Source organism: Emydura macquarii, unplaced genomic scaffold (genome assembly GCF_026122565.2).
Source record: "Emydura macquarii macquarii isolate MOO-44397 ecotype Brisbane River unplaced genomic scaffold, CSIRO-AGI_Emac_v2 contig_554, whole genome shotgun sequence".
NCBI classification, from domain to species: Eukaryota; Metazoa; Chordata; order Testudines; family Chelidae; genus Emydura; species Emydura macquarii.
The window spans coordinates 4329676-4344034 of NW_027130691.1; the positions used below are offsets into that span (position 1 = coordinate 4329676).

The 14359-nt window shown below is 46.3% G+C and overlaps 1 protein-coding gene across 3 annotated transcripts in view; it reads right to left on the bottom strand.

Annotated features, from left to right (window-relative positions):
* Positions 1-3267: 3267 nt before the first annotated feature.
* The window catches only part of RPH3A (rabphilin 3A), a 99295-nt gene continuing 88203 nt past the window's right edge, over positions 3268-14359 (bottom strand). For all 3 annotated transcript variants that reach the window (XM_067539494.1, XM_067539492.1, XM_067539493.1), the window contains 4 exons: positions 14122-14273; positions 12045-12126; positions 10265-10361; positions 3268-9005 (listed from right to left, as the gene is read on the bottom strand). In XM_067539494.1, coding sequence (XP_067395595.1) covers positions 8875-9005; positions 10265-10361; positions 12045-12126; positions 14122-14273 — 462 coding nt within the window. In that variant the 3' untranslated portion in view covers positions 3268-8874. The remainder of the gene's footprint in view (positions 9006-10264; positions 10362-12044; positions 12127-14121; positions 14274-14359) is intronic.

Genomic DNA, 14359 nt, shown 5'->3' on the forward strand with positions numbered 1-14359 from the left:
TGTTTGGCTGGTTTTTTTTAAACCTCACCTTTTTCGGTTTAAGTTGCTGATTTCGCTCATTGAAACCATCTTCATCAAATTAGCTCTTCCTGCAGGACGCAGCTTTCAGAGCCAGGCCCGCTGGGTGGAGTGGTACCCGGCAGTGCTCCCTGCTGTCTGATTCCAGCAGATGGCACTGCCGGCAGCTGCTCAGCTCCCCTGGCGAAAACAGGTCACAGCAGCACCGAGCCGACAGTGAAAGGAGGCCATGGAGATCCTTGAATTTTCCAAGTAGGGAAGTGAGAGCAGAAATGGCTTTGGTGGCCGCGACTGACTTTAGCAACATCTAGTCCATGGACGAACTTTCTCACTGGTGGGGTGGCGCAGGGGAAGGGCGGCGGGGCTCTGGTTTCTAACTCTGGATCACATGGATCCGTGCAACGGCTTGATTCATTTCAGGTCTCTGGAAATCTTTGATTGCTGCTTCACAGCCAGGGCATGGATTTTCCCGACTAGCAGTTGCGGATTTGAGGGATTCTGTTTTGGTGTGAACCAATATTTGCCTCAGAGATCCGATGAGGATTTCTCACCCTCCCTCCCTGTGCCCCCAGGTTGAAGGTAATAGGCACCAGACCCCAGGGAGCCTGGCTGGGGAGAATTTGGCCTGTTCCCAGCCATCTGTGATGCCAAAACACTTCCCTATCTCCCCCTGAATCTTTCCTACTAAAGACCAGGGTCTGCTTTTCTTAAATTTATGCAGAGGTTTGGGGGCTTCTACATAACTGAACGGGCTGGTTGGGAGCGAGAGGATTTGCCTGACCAGCTACGTACAATGACCATTACTGGCAGGGGAAGTTTAAAGCTATTTAATACCGTGAAATGCTGACTTGTAAAGGATCAGTTCCATCCCTTCCATTCCATAGCATTACTGGTCTGTGTCCATTAAACCAAGCTTGGACCTGACCAAAGAACGAGAGCTGTAATTAGCAATCGAGGTCGGTTCGCGTGCATCATTCTGTGTCTCATGCTCTGCCTGAGTTCGTCTGCCACTGAGGTGATTCTCTGCCTTCCCCAAATAATAGTGCTCTTAATAAACAGAGACAGCTGGAGTGGTTACCTAGTCACCTGTCTTAATCAAGGCCTCTTTCACCTTGCTGAAATCTAAGTATGCATGGTCATTTTTTTTTCAAACTATAACTAACTTTAGATCTGAAAATATATTCCGAGGCCCGGAGAATTTATTCAAGACTCATTTTAAACATGTGGCTCACTATTCAATTACTGCCACCAGCCGCAAAGGGATGAACAGTGAAGAGGCGGCAAAACAAACAAGAGATGTGAATTTCAATGCAGGCAGGCATACAAAGATTGCCCGCAGTAAGCATTCTGATTTCTGAATACTAAATAAAAGAGCAACAGATCCTCGCCTAGTTGAATTCATTCCTAACAACTCTGCACATATTTGAAAGGATGCTTTCAATCTGAATGGTATTTTTAATAACTGTAAAGCCACCAGCCTTTTTCATCACAAAGTAAATTCTTCATCAGCATAACAAAATCCTGCTGACTCTGAGCCACTTATGTTTTTTGTGCATAGTGCATGCGTGGAGTTGGGAACAGAGCCAATCGCCACTTGAACATGTTGGTACCCTAAAACATTCCTCTGGTACAAGCAGTGATAGGAAAGAGAACACCCAGTACGTCCCTCCGTCTGTACATGCCTTTCAGAACCAGACAGCGGGACATTTCACCTGACAGCCTTGGAGTGGGTTGAATTTTGTTCAGAGACAATTCGACTCTTTTCTGTTTGCAGACCAATCTCAGTCAAGTCAGCTGCAGACGGGATACCTGTCAGCATGCAGCGAATTCTGGCTCAGCCCCGGAGGCGGGCCGAGATGATCTCTCAACGTCCCAGCCACCCCTACAGTTCTATGATTCTCTGGCTAGCTTGCAGGCACCCATTTTCAGATCAGGTCTCCACGAACTCGGCTATTCACGCCGTGCAGCTGGTCATGTGAAAGTGCAGCTACACGGCCACTGGAAGGAGTCCTTGGCGGCTTGAGCAGATGGACACGCACCAGCTCTGCTCGAGGGACCATGTGAAATACAGCAGTGTGGCTATGGCGGCACAGGCAGCTGCTCCAGCTAGCTAGCCGAACACCATCCCGCCGGCCAACCTGCCTACGGGCCAGCGACCCAAAGATGATCCCCCGGTTGGGCTGCAGCAGATAGTTATGTCTATGCAGAGCAAGTGCGGAGAGTGTACATACCTGAGCTGGGAATCACATCCCAGCTGCAGGCGAGACGCAACCTAAGTCACACGGGGCCGTGTCTGGCTTAAGGATGTCCAGGGGAGTTAGGCACCAGCTTAAATGTTTGCCTGAGCTGGGAGCTAAGGGACCGGAATGCTTTAGCTAGGAGAGTGCGCAGCAGCTGGCTCTCATGTCGTGACATTTCAGAGGACTAACCCCTCATTCTACAAATACTGGTGCCATATGTGGGTGGAGAAGACGTGTTCCCCCAGGTGAGACTGGCAGTGACCCTGGGGAGTTTTCACCTTTCTCTGCAGCGTGTGGGTGCAGGACCCTGGCCAGGATTATCTGGGTAGATCTCCATCAGTTCCCTGCCATAGCGGGGGGCCTCGGGCAGTGGTGCACCTTGCTCCCTCCTATCATCTCCCTGCAGCACATCATAGTCCAGTGTCCTGGGGGCTGGAATTCTTTGGTCTAATTCCAGTGGTCGGGTTAGGCGTGCGGATGGCGGGGGTGTTGTTTGCCTGTGATATAGAGGAGATCGGACTAGATGACCTGGGGGTCCCTTCTGGCTCTAAATACATTGTGGTTGCTGGAATATTAGCGAATAATAATCTCTACCAGCAATAGAAGTGAAGTGGCCTCGGATTCACCATTAAATCCATATCTTAGTTTTTTTCATTATCTGACTGAAGGCCAATTCCACAGCCTTTCTGGAATTTGAAGCCATATCGTTCACAAAAATCACCCACCCTGACCCTGACGCAGTACGGCAGATGCCCATTCCTGAAACGCACCCACAGTCTTCCTAAACTCTCGGTGAAGTGGAACCGGGCTTTTTTATCATTAGACATAGTAAGACAGATCCTCTGCAGCTGGTGTGAATGTATTGTGATCAATGAGGCCAGGCTAATGCAAACCAGCTGAGAATTCTCCCCATTTCTCTGCCTTGTGACCGAGGAGGTTGTTGAATTAAAATTAAAACCAAGAAGCTTGTTTTTGTTTGGTTTTTTTCCAATAGTCTTACTTTATTAGCTATCACATGAAGAGAGAAGATGTTTGTACCTGCATGCAGCGGAAGACTAGAGAGTATTTCTGAGTTACATTTCTCTTTTATTAGTTGTAAACTGACATTTTGCTGTAAAATCACTGCATGCGAGTTAGAATGCAAACATCAGTAGAAGAGGCTTTTGCACCATTCCCAAACCAGATGTGCATGCTTTATTTACAAAGGAAAGACTATTTCAGGTCACTAATTGCCAACACAAAAATCAGAATTGGGCGATAAATTGAGACATTTAATGTGACGGATGTAATACTTAGAAAGTGGTATCAGAAATGGAAAATGTTTTGACCAAGTATAGGACTTGAATATCATTTCAAAAGTAAAGCAGATCAAGTCGAGGATATCAAGATAGGTGATGGTAAAATGTTGCCAGATAAAGTCAATCTTTGTTTAATTGTTCTGTGTGTATAGAAAGGAGGCTCCACTGCCATTTATCTTTAAAGGAATTGCTTAGAAGTTTGGTTTGTGTTTTAAAGGAATTAACATCTCCGTCCAAATTTTCCTCCTTGACACATCAGAAGCACTCACATATTTCTAAAGTGTGATGTCAATTGTAGGGTAGAACATTACAGCATAGGACACAGCTAGACGTATACATACTGAGAGCTCAATTCTCCTACTCGGTTTCTAAGATAGTCAGTTCCACATTTGGCTGCCTGAATTGTTAGACTCCAGTGCAGATTACTGTGACACCTATGACAAGTTAATGCTCCACAATAAGCACCCAAGTTTGAAATTAAGCCTTGTTTGCAAGCCACTATTTTTATATACTTAGCATAAAAAGGCAAACGTATCTAAAACCTCTGGAAACGGGGCAGGGAATTCTGGATTTGAAGAGAAAGGCATTTAGATTTAAGAACAGACAGAGCACTTTCCGAGTACTAAATTGGAACATACAGCTCTAAAGGTACCAGAAACAGGGGCAGGCGGGAGGATATAGAGAAATCGACTAGTAAAGCAAAACAGGTAGAACTGACAATTTTAGTTTGGATTCTCAGCATAGATCAGCTCCTATGGGCATAATTTATTTGGGATTTGTACATAATTGAGAAGTGCAATGTAGGAAGGAAGGACATTTGTAAAGTACCCAACCCCGGCTAAACTTTCAATGGGCACCGGGCACCTAACTGCTCTTGTGAATCTCCTTCTAAGTTCCTTGAGTGAAGAAATAAATGAAGATAGAATACACTCCGGAGTGGAAGGAAGAAGCGGTCTTCACTGGCCAGGGAAAGTTAACAGGATCAGTATTGGGGTTTGTAACAATTTTGTTCACTTTATGTCTCAATGGCCTAGGAGAACAGCCTTGTGGAGGGTAATGAGATGGTAACATTTGCTGGTGACACAAAAGTTAGCGAGGCAGAGCCAAAAGAAGCAGCTGTCGGTCTAAAGGAAGACGGCAATAACATCTCACGTGACCTCGGTAGTCTAGGGGCAGAGAGAGGTTAGCGTTTTATGGAATTCTGTGCCAAGAAATGCAAAGTAATGCGGCTAGGGCCCCAGGCCATAAAACAGAAATACAGCCTGAATTTAAAGAGTCTGTAAAGCACAGATCTATGGATAGCGGGGGATAACGAACACCTTCAGATTACTTAGCAGTCCCACTGCAGAGAGGCACAGAGGTACTGCACTTGAATACAAAGAAACGAAGCTAGATGCATATAATAGGTTCGTGAGTACGGTGAACTTCTCTGAGCGCCCTATTATAAAAAAGGCTATTCTCGCAATGGAGCCAACTCTGCAAGGGCTGGCCATAGAGACACAGGAACTGGGGAATTTGCAGCCATGACCCTGCGTAATGCGACTGTCACCAGCTTTGAGGATCAACTTTTCTGAATAACCAGCCACGCTGACCTTGTGTATCTCTGTGGAAACAGGAGCTGAAGCCTCGTGGGAGATACAAACTTCCTCAATGGGACACAGAAGGTCAGAGCTAGTTTCAAACCAAGCAATTGAGGCAGGGCACTGGGGATCTCGTTCAGGAAAGCTCCCAAGCTTGGTGCCTAACTTTAAGCACATGCATAAAATTGAAGATAGTGGATTTGCTTCAGTGCTTCCCTGAAACAGGGCCAGGAGGAATCTTGGCAGATTGTCTTTACCCAAATATAGAGGTAAAATAAATACGTCTCAATGGGAACTAGATTAGGATTTGGAGAGAAATGTTTCAGGGCTGTGGTCTCAAGAGCTCCTCTGTAAAATGTACTGTTAAGAGAGCTGGAGTTAATAACGGTTTTCGATTTTTCCTGAGATCTCAGACATTTCTAAATCAGCTCTCGTGCCCCGAGCAATTACTCACGTCCTGGACCTGGGTCTCCATTACCTTGTGCTGTGTGTTGCTGGCATTCACACCAGTGCAAAATAACGATGCCGGGGGTACACAAACGCTAGTGTTTTATGCCCTCTTAGCACTGGTGTAAATGACGACACAGGGCGCAGGACAGCAAAGAGACAGGTCCTCTGCTTTTAACTGGTACCACTGGCCGAGAGATTCTCTCTTACTTGACGGTGTCTATCCTGCATCGCAGCTGCGGCAGTTTGGAATCGCCGGGTATTCCAGCAACTCGCAACAACTGGCCATTCACAACACAGACTTCGCTGGGGATCAGGATTCCTCTGTCCTTAAAGCAGCTTTGATGTCGGAACCCTAGTCACGTGTGCCAAAGGAAAAAGAAAAGTTGAGAAAGCAACAGCAAAGATGCACAGAGCAGCAGATGGAAGAGTGAGTCTAACCCATGGAAAGGAAGAGGGTGGGGCAATTATTGTGCTGCATCTAAAACACTGAACCCCCCCCCCCCCCCGGCCAAATTCCTCAGAAATAAATAAGAGGGGGAGGTCTCAGTGTGGGCCATTGGATCTAAGATGCAGAAAAGAAATGTAGCAATGTGGAAACAAATTGCCTTGTCTTCATCCTTAAAACTAGAGCTGACAGGCCCTGAATAAATCATCTTTGCTTGGTCAAGAAGAAGCAGCTGACAGAAATGTGATCATACTCCCTAGACATTTGGACTGCACAGCCAGAAGCCTGTCTGCAAAAGGTGTCCAATCTGTATTGCCCGGGGGAAGATTGCGAGGATTTCCCCATGCTGCCTTGCAAATCTTCTCTATGCTGCGGTCTTGCCTTTAACCGACAGCCATAGCATCCAGCGTGAGCTTTAATTACCGTGGAGCCGTTTCCTGAGGAAGTCTGTCTACTCCTAAAGGAGGCTTCAGACCTGCACTGTTCTAGCCTGAGACACTGACTCACTTCCCACTGCAAGGCAGAGAAAAGACCAGCCCTCTGAAATCGCAGTGGCGGGGGAAAGAGGGCGGTGAAAGGGTGAAGGGGAACCCAAGAAGGCACCATCAGTGGTATGGATGGGCGGTCTGAAGGAGCACAAAGCCTTTGGTGGTTTTTATCAGAACAATGCAAACAATATTGAGCTTTATTAACCTTGGAGCGAGACAGAGCAGGAGCCGTCCTCTAGGTTTTACCCCGTTGACATTTAAATTATTACAGGAGCCGGCGCTCTCTAGAACACGACACCCCCTATGTTCTACAAGCGTAAAAGAATCACGCTGCACAAGAAACAATCCATAAAACCAGAACAGCAGCTCAGAAGACGCCTTGCACAGGACCCACGACCTGGTGACGCATTAGGAGTGAGGTTATTCAGTCAAGCAATGCACCTTCCTTCTCTTGCAAAGTGTCTGCCCCCCACTGTCTCAAGGCTCTAAAAGAAACGGTGGGTAAAGGAAGTGAAGGACTCCATGTACGAGAATGACTAGCCTATAGTTTCTTCTGTATAAAAGCACATCACAGGAATACAGTACGGTGACAGCCCATTGAAACCTTCATGCAGGATCGAGGGTTGGATTCTCCCTCCATCTGTGAAGTTAAAGCTTTATAAAGATGGTCATAGCAAATGACTAGTTCTATTAAATTCCACTGGGAAAAGGTCAAGAATAGAAAAATAACTCATCAAAATAAAAAAGTAAAGGACTCTGGGGTACAGCTCAGCTCAGAATACACGACACAATACCACCAACATAGCAGGGACGAGAACAGCAGACTTCAAAGGAGTCATGGGGTGACAGCCTGAATCAAGGTCTTTAGGTTTTGTTTAGCATGCTAAGTTTGTAAGTGATTGACCATACAGCCCAGTAGTACTGACTATACTAATCCTCACATTGCTACGCTTGAAGGTTGTACAAAACAGCAGATGGATTGATCTGGTATCAAAAAGATCAATATCAATTCAAGAGCTTGTTGACTCTCCTTTTGTTGATATGAAATAAAACACCCACTGACAATAATTTAAGCACAGGTTGAAGCAAAATGTTTCTTTTGTGCAATAATAAAAGGAAACCTACCAGAAAATGGAAGTTGGAAGACCTCTAACTGTCCCAGATAATTTCATAGAGTGCTGTATTTTAAAAGGAAAAACAATACTTAAACACACAAACTCCTTAGGAAACGTTTTCCCATCTGCTTCCCTTCTGCAGGTGGTAAAATGAACATTCCTGAAATTATGATGAAACAGAAAATACTGTCTCGAGAGAGCTTAACAAATGATGCCCCCAAACGACATCTATTTGCTATGTTACATAGCCATAGTCAAGAGAATGGGAGGTGGCTGCTAGTTTAAGACATGGATGCATTCCTATATGAAAAGCATAGGTAGGTTCCTAGTTCCAAAACTGATTGTATCTGAAACAAACCAAAACTCAGATCTGGTGTTTCCAAAATGATCATGCAGAAGGTGGCTCGCTATTTGCGGTTGTTTATTTAAATGCCATAATACTCAGTGTTCTTTTTGTGAAAGCTCAAAAGCAATTACCACCCTATATGCTAGCTCTGTACACTGTAGAAATGTACCAATTGGAAAAGAAGCCAAATACCTAGCGGATTGTATTGGTGGACTAGCCTAAACAGTGAAAGTGCTGTTACTAAGTTACGTTCATAACCAAACCCGAAGCAGAACAAATAGCCTTTTGCTTATTGCAACTGAGGTATTGATATTAAATGAACTGAAGTGTCTGATGCTGTGATACCAACTTTCAAACGCCCCCCCCGTCACGTGCCAAAAGCAGTAAGACGGTAGATTCAATGACTGTACATCCCAATAGACAGAATTGATGTGAAAAGTGTTTCAGTTAGCAAAGAGAAAGTGAGAGGAATGGAAAGAGACAGAGATAAAAAAATAATGGGTTAATGAGGATGGAACAATAAGCACCCAGGTGAAACACCACCTCAAGAACAAATATCGTCAATGAACGGAATAGAGAGTAATATTATGATGCACGTTAGAGTGGTGAGAAAAGGAGACAAATGAAAATCCTCAGTGTGTGGCTATTGCTTGACAAATTAAATCGATGCACTTGTCAAAAATGGATTTGAACACACATGGTCCAGGCTGCTCTTTAGGATGAGGAATGGTGAACAGAGGATGCTGGAGTCAAGGAGACAGAGCAGCATAACTTTCCTGGTCTCCAAAGAAGTGCAGGTAAGGCGTGTGACACAGGCTTTGGAAGACAGACATTGGGAATCTACTGTGACTTGGCAGAGGATGTGGACTTCAGAGAGACTTGAGCTGGGGCGCCTTAATCGCTTGCGATGTGGTTCTCGTTCTGTAAAATGTGCCAGCGTTCAATTTTCTTATCCTTATTCTTCAGACACTCATACCAGTGTTTCAAACGCTCCCCTTTGGCGGTGATGCCCAGCTGACATCCGCCTGGAGGAAAGAAACAGGCAGGACAGTCAAAGAGGATACCGGGGATCCAGTTGCCCGTCTCCCTGGGGGCCACTTTTTTCTGCATTTCTTTTTGCCTCCCCAGTTTTAAATTTCACGTGAATGTAATGCCGGCAAAAGGTCCCAGACTGACAAGGTCTGGAGCCTGAGTTCCTCTTGTTAGCACAAAGTAGAGGCAGCGCCACGGCTGGCCAAAACGCCTCAGAAATGGACCCCCAGTGAGAGACCCTCATCTCACCCCTCCACACAGGACAGCCTGGACAGCAGGGCAGGACCGGGAGGTGTAGGCGTTCTGGATTGCCCAACACTAAAGATTCAGTTTTTCAAACCACAGTCTCATCCTACAACCCCTCCTCCTATTCTCGGGGGTTTAAACCAGCGGAGGTAGCATTGCAGGGCAGATCCAGATGCCCATTAGAGTGCACTGCAGCTGTTTTCCTGGGGAGAATCCTGCTGGATGCAGGTGGAGAATGCACAGGTTCAGCTACTCTGATAGCTATGTACAGGGTGCAGTGTGCATGCTGAAGAGGGGCAGCGTGATGGCCACACCCATGTCAGAGCGTCTAGCACCCTAGTGGTACCCCTTTCCCTTTCCTCCAAGCAACTGGATTCTGGCTCCTCCCTTGTCAATGCGTCTGGCTGAGGACAGAGCTGTCCGGACCCTCAACCCATCTGCAGATCAGCCGCAATCTGGCCCGAAGTTTACCTGCTCGACAGGTTTACTCTGACTTAGAGCTGGGCCACCGAGTTAGAGTCCCCCCAAAAAATGCTGACACAAAAAGGGGGTCACATTTTTCAGGCAAATTTTACAAAATCGGCACAGAACAGAATCCTCTCGTGAGCCCAGGTCTCCTGTACCATGCAAGGAGTCGCACCTGAGTCACACGACCTGCCACACACAAGATGCTACTTTAATGCTTAAAATGGAACTTCTTTGTATTTGAGAGCATTAAAGAGGCACTTGGGGCATAGGAGTCATTGAAAATCATTGAACACAGAGAGTGCTTCATGGCAGAGATACTGCAGCGACACGCCAATTATCCGAACCCATTCTTGGTACCCTCCACGCTGAATCAGACCCCAGACCTACTTCCAGACTCCAAAGCAGAGCCGGCCAACCCGACTGTCAGACACCGTTTGCCTCTCCCCTCCGACCCGGTGCTGCGTGTGACCTCAGTGTGTCTGTAGGGAAATACCCTCTTCCCATCAATCAGCACAGAGCAGAGAGACCTGCAACTCACCAATATAATCATTCGACTTGCCGATATCATAATCCCAGACCGATATGTCCAGTGATTTCTTGGCCAGATCGCTGTGTTTTATGTCATAGAAAAACTCCTGGAAAACACACAAAGTATTAAAATTACACCGAGATCCCAGCTCTGAGAGAAAAACATACGGCAGCATTACATTTTAAGGAATTTCTATGGTAAGTTCTCCCCTTCTATCTATCAGAGGCATTTGCAAGGCCTCTGTCAAGGTGAAATTTAGGGCATGGAGAGCTGCAGGGATTGTCCATTTTCCAGACTAGCCACCTCAAGAACCAGAGGTGATTTAGCCTGATTCTCTCGGATGCAGAGCTGTGGGGGCTCAGCACCTCTGAAAATCAGGGCATAAGAGAGAGACACTGACTCCTCTTGGCTTCAGTGGGGCCAGGATTCCTCCCCCCCAGACAGCCAGTCCCCTGTTCTGACCGCTAGGCCACGCTGCCTGTCATTTTGCAAGGCTCAAATGGCAGGAACTCCTCCTTCCTTGCAGCGCCATCTCCAGGCATAGTGAGTGATCTGTAACGGGGGGAGGGACCACATTCGACCATGGAGTCAAGCCGCCCGAAGAGCACAGCTGGTTCATACGGCCTTTTCGAAGCAAAAACGGAGAAACCGGCCCTCAGTAACACAGCCGAGCCCAGAAAGGCGCCAGTGATTCTCCTTGGGGGGTCACGGCTGCAAAGCACCTCACAGGATCAAGCTCTTTGTAAGGGAAAACGTCTGGCGAGGAGCTTAAGCGTCATCCCTGGGGCTTTTTATCATGATAAAGAAGAAGAATTCAGACTAGCCATACGTTTCGGAGACGTTAACCATGATCGTTTCCAGCAGCAGGAAGCGATGGGGACATAGGCGTGCGCAGCACATTTCATTAGGGTGTGCACCCAGGGCATTTTCATTAGGGTGTGTTTCATGGTCTTTTCAGGGGTGTCAATTTCACATTTCAATTTCCTGCCGGGGGAATTCTCGCCCTGTCTTAACCGCCACCACAAAATCATGCAGCTCCTTCGATTTCGGCGGCAGCCCGCTGTATCTTGCAGCGGCTCTACCCCCCCAGCGAGATAGGGCCGAAAAGGTTCGCGGGACGGATTAAAAAAAGGTATGATTGACGCCCCTGCATTAGGGCGTGCCTAGGCACACCCGGCACACCCCGGGCGCACACCTATGGATGGTGAGAAGAGGTCTGAGCAAGCGGACAGCCAGCAGTTCCTTGCCAATGTCATTTCAGCAATCTTAATGTAAAATGCACCCCTTCCCGGGAGATTAGAGCATTTGGAAGGTAGTCATGAAACTGATCACACCCCAAAAGTTTTGCACAACCCTTGCTCCTAACTGCTCACATGGCCCACAGTGTGATGTGAGAAGAGATGCTGGGTTATAGCAGGCCCTCTGATTCGGTCAGTGTACAGATCTCAGCACGTCCCTGCCGTGTCTGATCATGATTTAGTCAGAACACTCGCTCTCTCACAGAAGGAGAGAGGATACTAAATTATCGCGATCAATTTAGCATGTATATTTCTCCCTTATCAAGGAGATAAGGCCAAAAATTCAAACGCTTCAATTAGGCTGCCCAGCTTCCTGACTCATAGGTGGTAATTAACTTTGTATTCCTTTATTTCAGAACTATCCCTGACGAGTTTGAAGGCTGAAAGGAGTCTGAAAGAGCAACTGTCGCTTGGCAATGCCTTGTGTTTCACATGCACAAAGAATTATTAGTTTGGCCCATTTAAAAAACAAAAAACGGCTCCACCCTTACCTCATTAAACTCGGGATTCAAGGTCTTCTTTTTAATCTGCGTCTTATGCTTGGCCTTTTTCCCCATGTCAGGCTTCAGCCAACTACGGGCAACATAAAACAACTTAGAACTCAAGTGAAAGAACAGAGCCAGCTTGCAAGCTACAGAAAAGAGGTTTCTGGACTGGAAGAACAAGAGCTAAGGAAGTGACATCTGTAATCGCAAATTGAGTAAAAACCCTGATTCAGATCACCAGGTTCAAGTCTAAGACGCTAACGATTCACGTTGCACTGGTTACTGAATTCAGCAAAAAATCTCTCTGTAGAGAAGCTCTGGGGGTACTTAGATTAGAAAGAAATCTTTCAAAAAAATCATGGACCAAATAGATGCCAATGCCCTCATTTGGCTCTAGGCCTCCACATCTCTTGTAGAATAGGTTTGTAGCAGAGCTGGTATTTATGCAGTTTATTTGTACCTGCTCCATGATTTTCTCACAAGGCACTTCAGTGTAAAATTGCAACAATCAAAGAAATGACTACAGGAGCGTTCAAATGCCCAAGGGACTAACTTGGAAACACAAGTACAACTTGAAAAGGGTTTGACTGATGTCAGGGAGAGCTGCAAGTATGGAAGAGCTGAAATATTCATGACACTGGAAAGTAGTAGACAAGTTGGTAATTATATGATGCCCAACCACTCTTTTAATCTCCATGGCAAGCGACTCCATTGGGCGTCTGCTGCTGAGAATTTCAAGTGAGTCCACAAACAGAAACTAGTCTAGAGAGACTTGCAAAAAAATCCCCCAAACAACCTACTACTGATAATCAATTAGCATTTAATGAAGTACAGATTAGCATACTGAATTAATTTGACTTGTAAGTATGGAAACAATTAGCTCAGTCTTATTAGACCAGTTCAAACTCGGTGCTACATTGTACAGTTTGGATTAATTAAATTCTTGTTCAAAGTTAATTGAAAAGTAGAAGCCTCTGTGTCCTATCTACAGAGCAAGAGAGAGTAAAGCACGGCACTGGAGGAAAAACACTCAACTCTCCTGAACAACAAGCAAGACTTGCAGATCCCTATGGCAGAGGTTATCAGGGCTTTTAATTTCATTGGTTTAGGGGGAAAGCTTTTTGTTGTAAGGGGAGAAGGTAAATGGAAAATGGCCAGGGGGAAAAAAATACAGTATGTGGTTTAGGATTACAGGGAAGTTCTAGCCTGAAAGGATAACAGTGGAATATCTGTTCCAGATTAAGAGTTTCAAATTAAAATTTGCCCAGTTTATAAATCGATTACGTTATTTGACTTCACGCTTAGCCTAGAATGCGACTAGCACACTCCATTCTCCCTGCTTCTTGCGGTGACACATGTAACTAACTGTCAGCTGTGCAGGGATTGAGTTATTGTTAAAAAAAAAATGCATATTTTAAGATGCAGCGAGGCATCACCATCATGAAGTTCAGTAAAGGCCACTGCGGCCCTGCCCAGGGTAAGGGCGTGGACAGATCAGAATCTGGGGAGCAGGGTAGAAAGTCTCGTACGCATCTGCCATGCCACACAGCCAGTGGCGGGATTGTTTTGTATATTATAAATACACAGATTACCAGGACTTCAACCAGAATGGATCAGCTAGTGAAGGTCTGACTCTCCACCCTGCTACAGCCGTTTTACACGGGCGTGTCCTTACGAGGGAAGAATCAGAACCAGAGTTTGGAATCGCTTTGGACTATGTATGGAAAAGGTGCCTCATTTAAGCCATGTGAAGGACAGCACGCTGAAATACTGCATCATTGCAGTCCCAAAGATCCTGTAGTTACAGGTCAGCCGACAACGTTGTGAGTTCTGAATGAATCCATTTTACCCTAGCATTGCTGTGTGGGCTCTGCGGCAATAACAGCAGGTAAAACGCATTTCAGTCAGTGCAATTCATGGAGTGGATATATTACAGAATTAGACGCTGCCGTGTTTTGCAGAGTTACTCCTGGGACAACCACCAGGCTGTAGGGAAACCCCCATTGCGCACACGCTATCGTGGAATTTGCTCCCTGCCCGATTTGCACAACGCACACTTGAGAACCTTAGGGCTCTAACTCACAGTTTAACGAAAGGATCCGAATAGCCATTGGCGTCCATTGCCGCTAAATGGACACAACGGACAATGCCAACGATCAGGCCTCCCTGCTGGGTGCTGTACATGAGGGACACGAGGATCTTTCCTCGCTCTTCCACATCGCTGCCGCGGTCTACCTACAAGAGGAAGCAAGAGGAACGAGTGGGGACTGGGATAAGAGAGACCAGAAACGCACTGAGGCAGGAATACTGGAAGCAGGGAC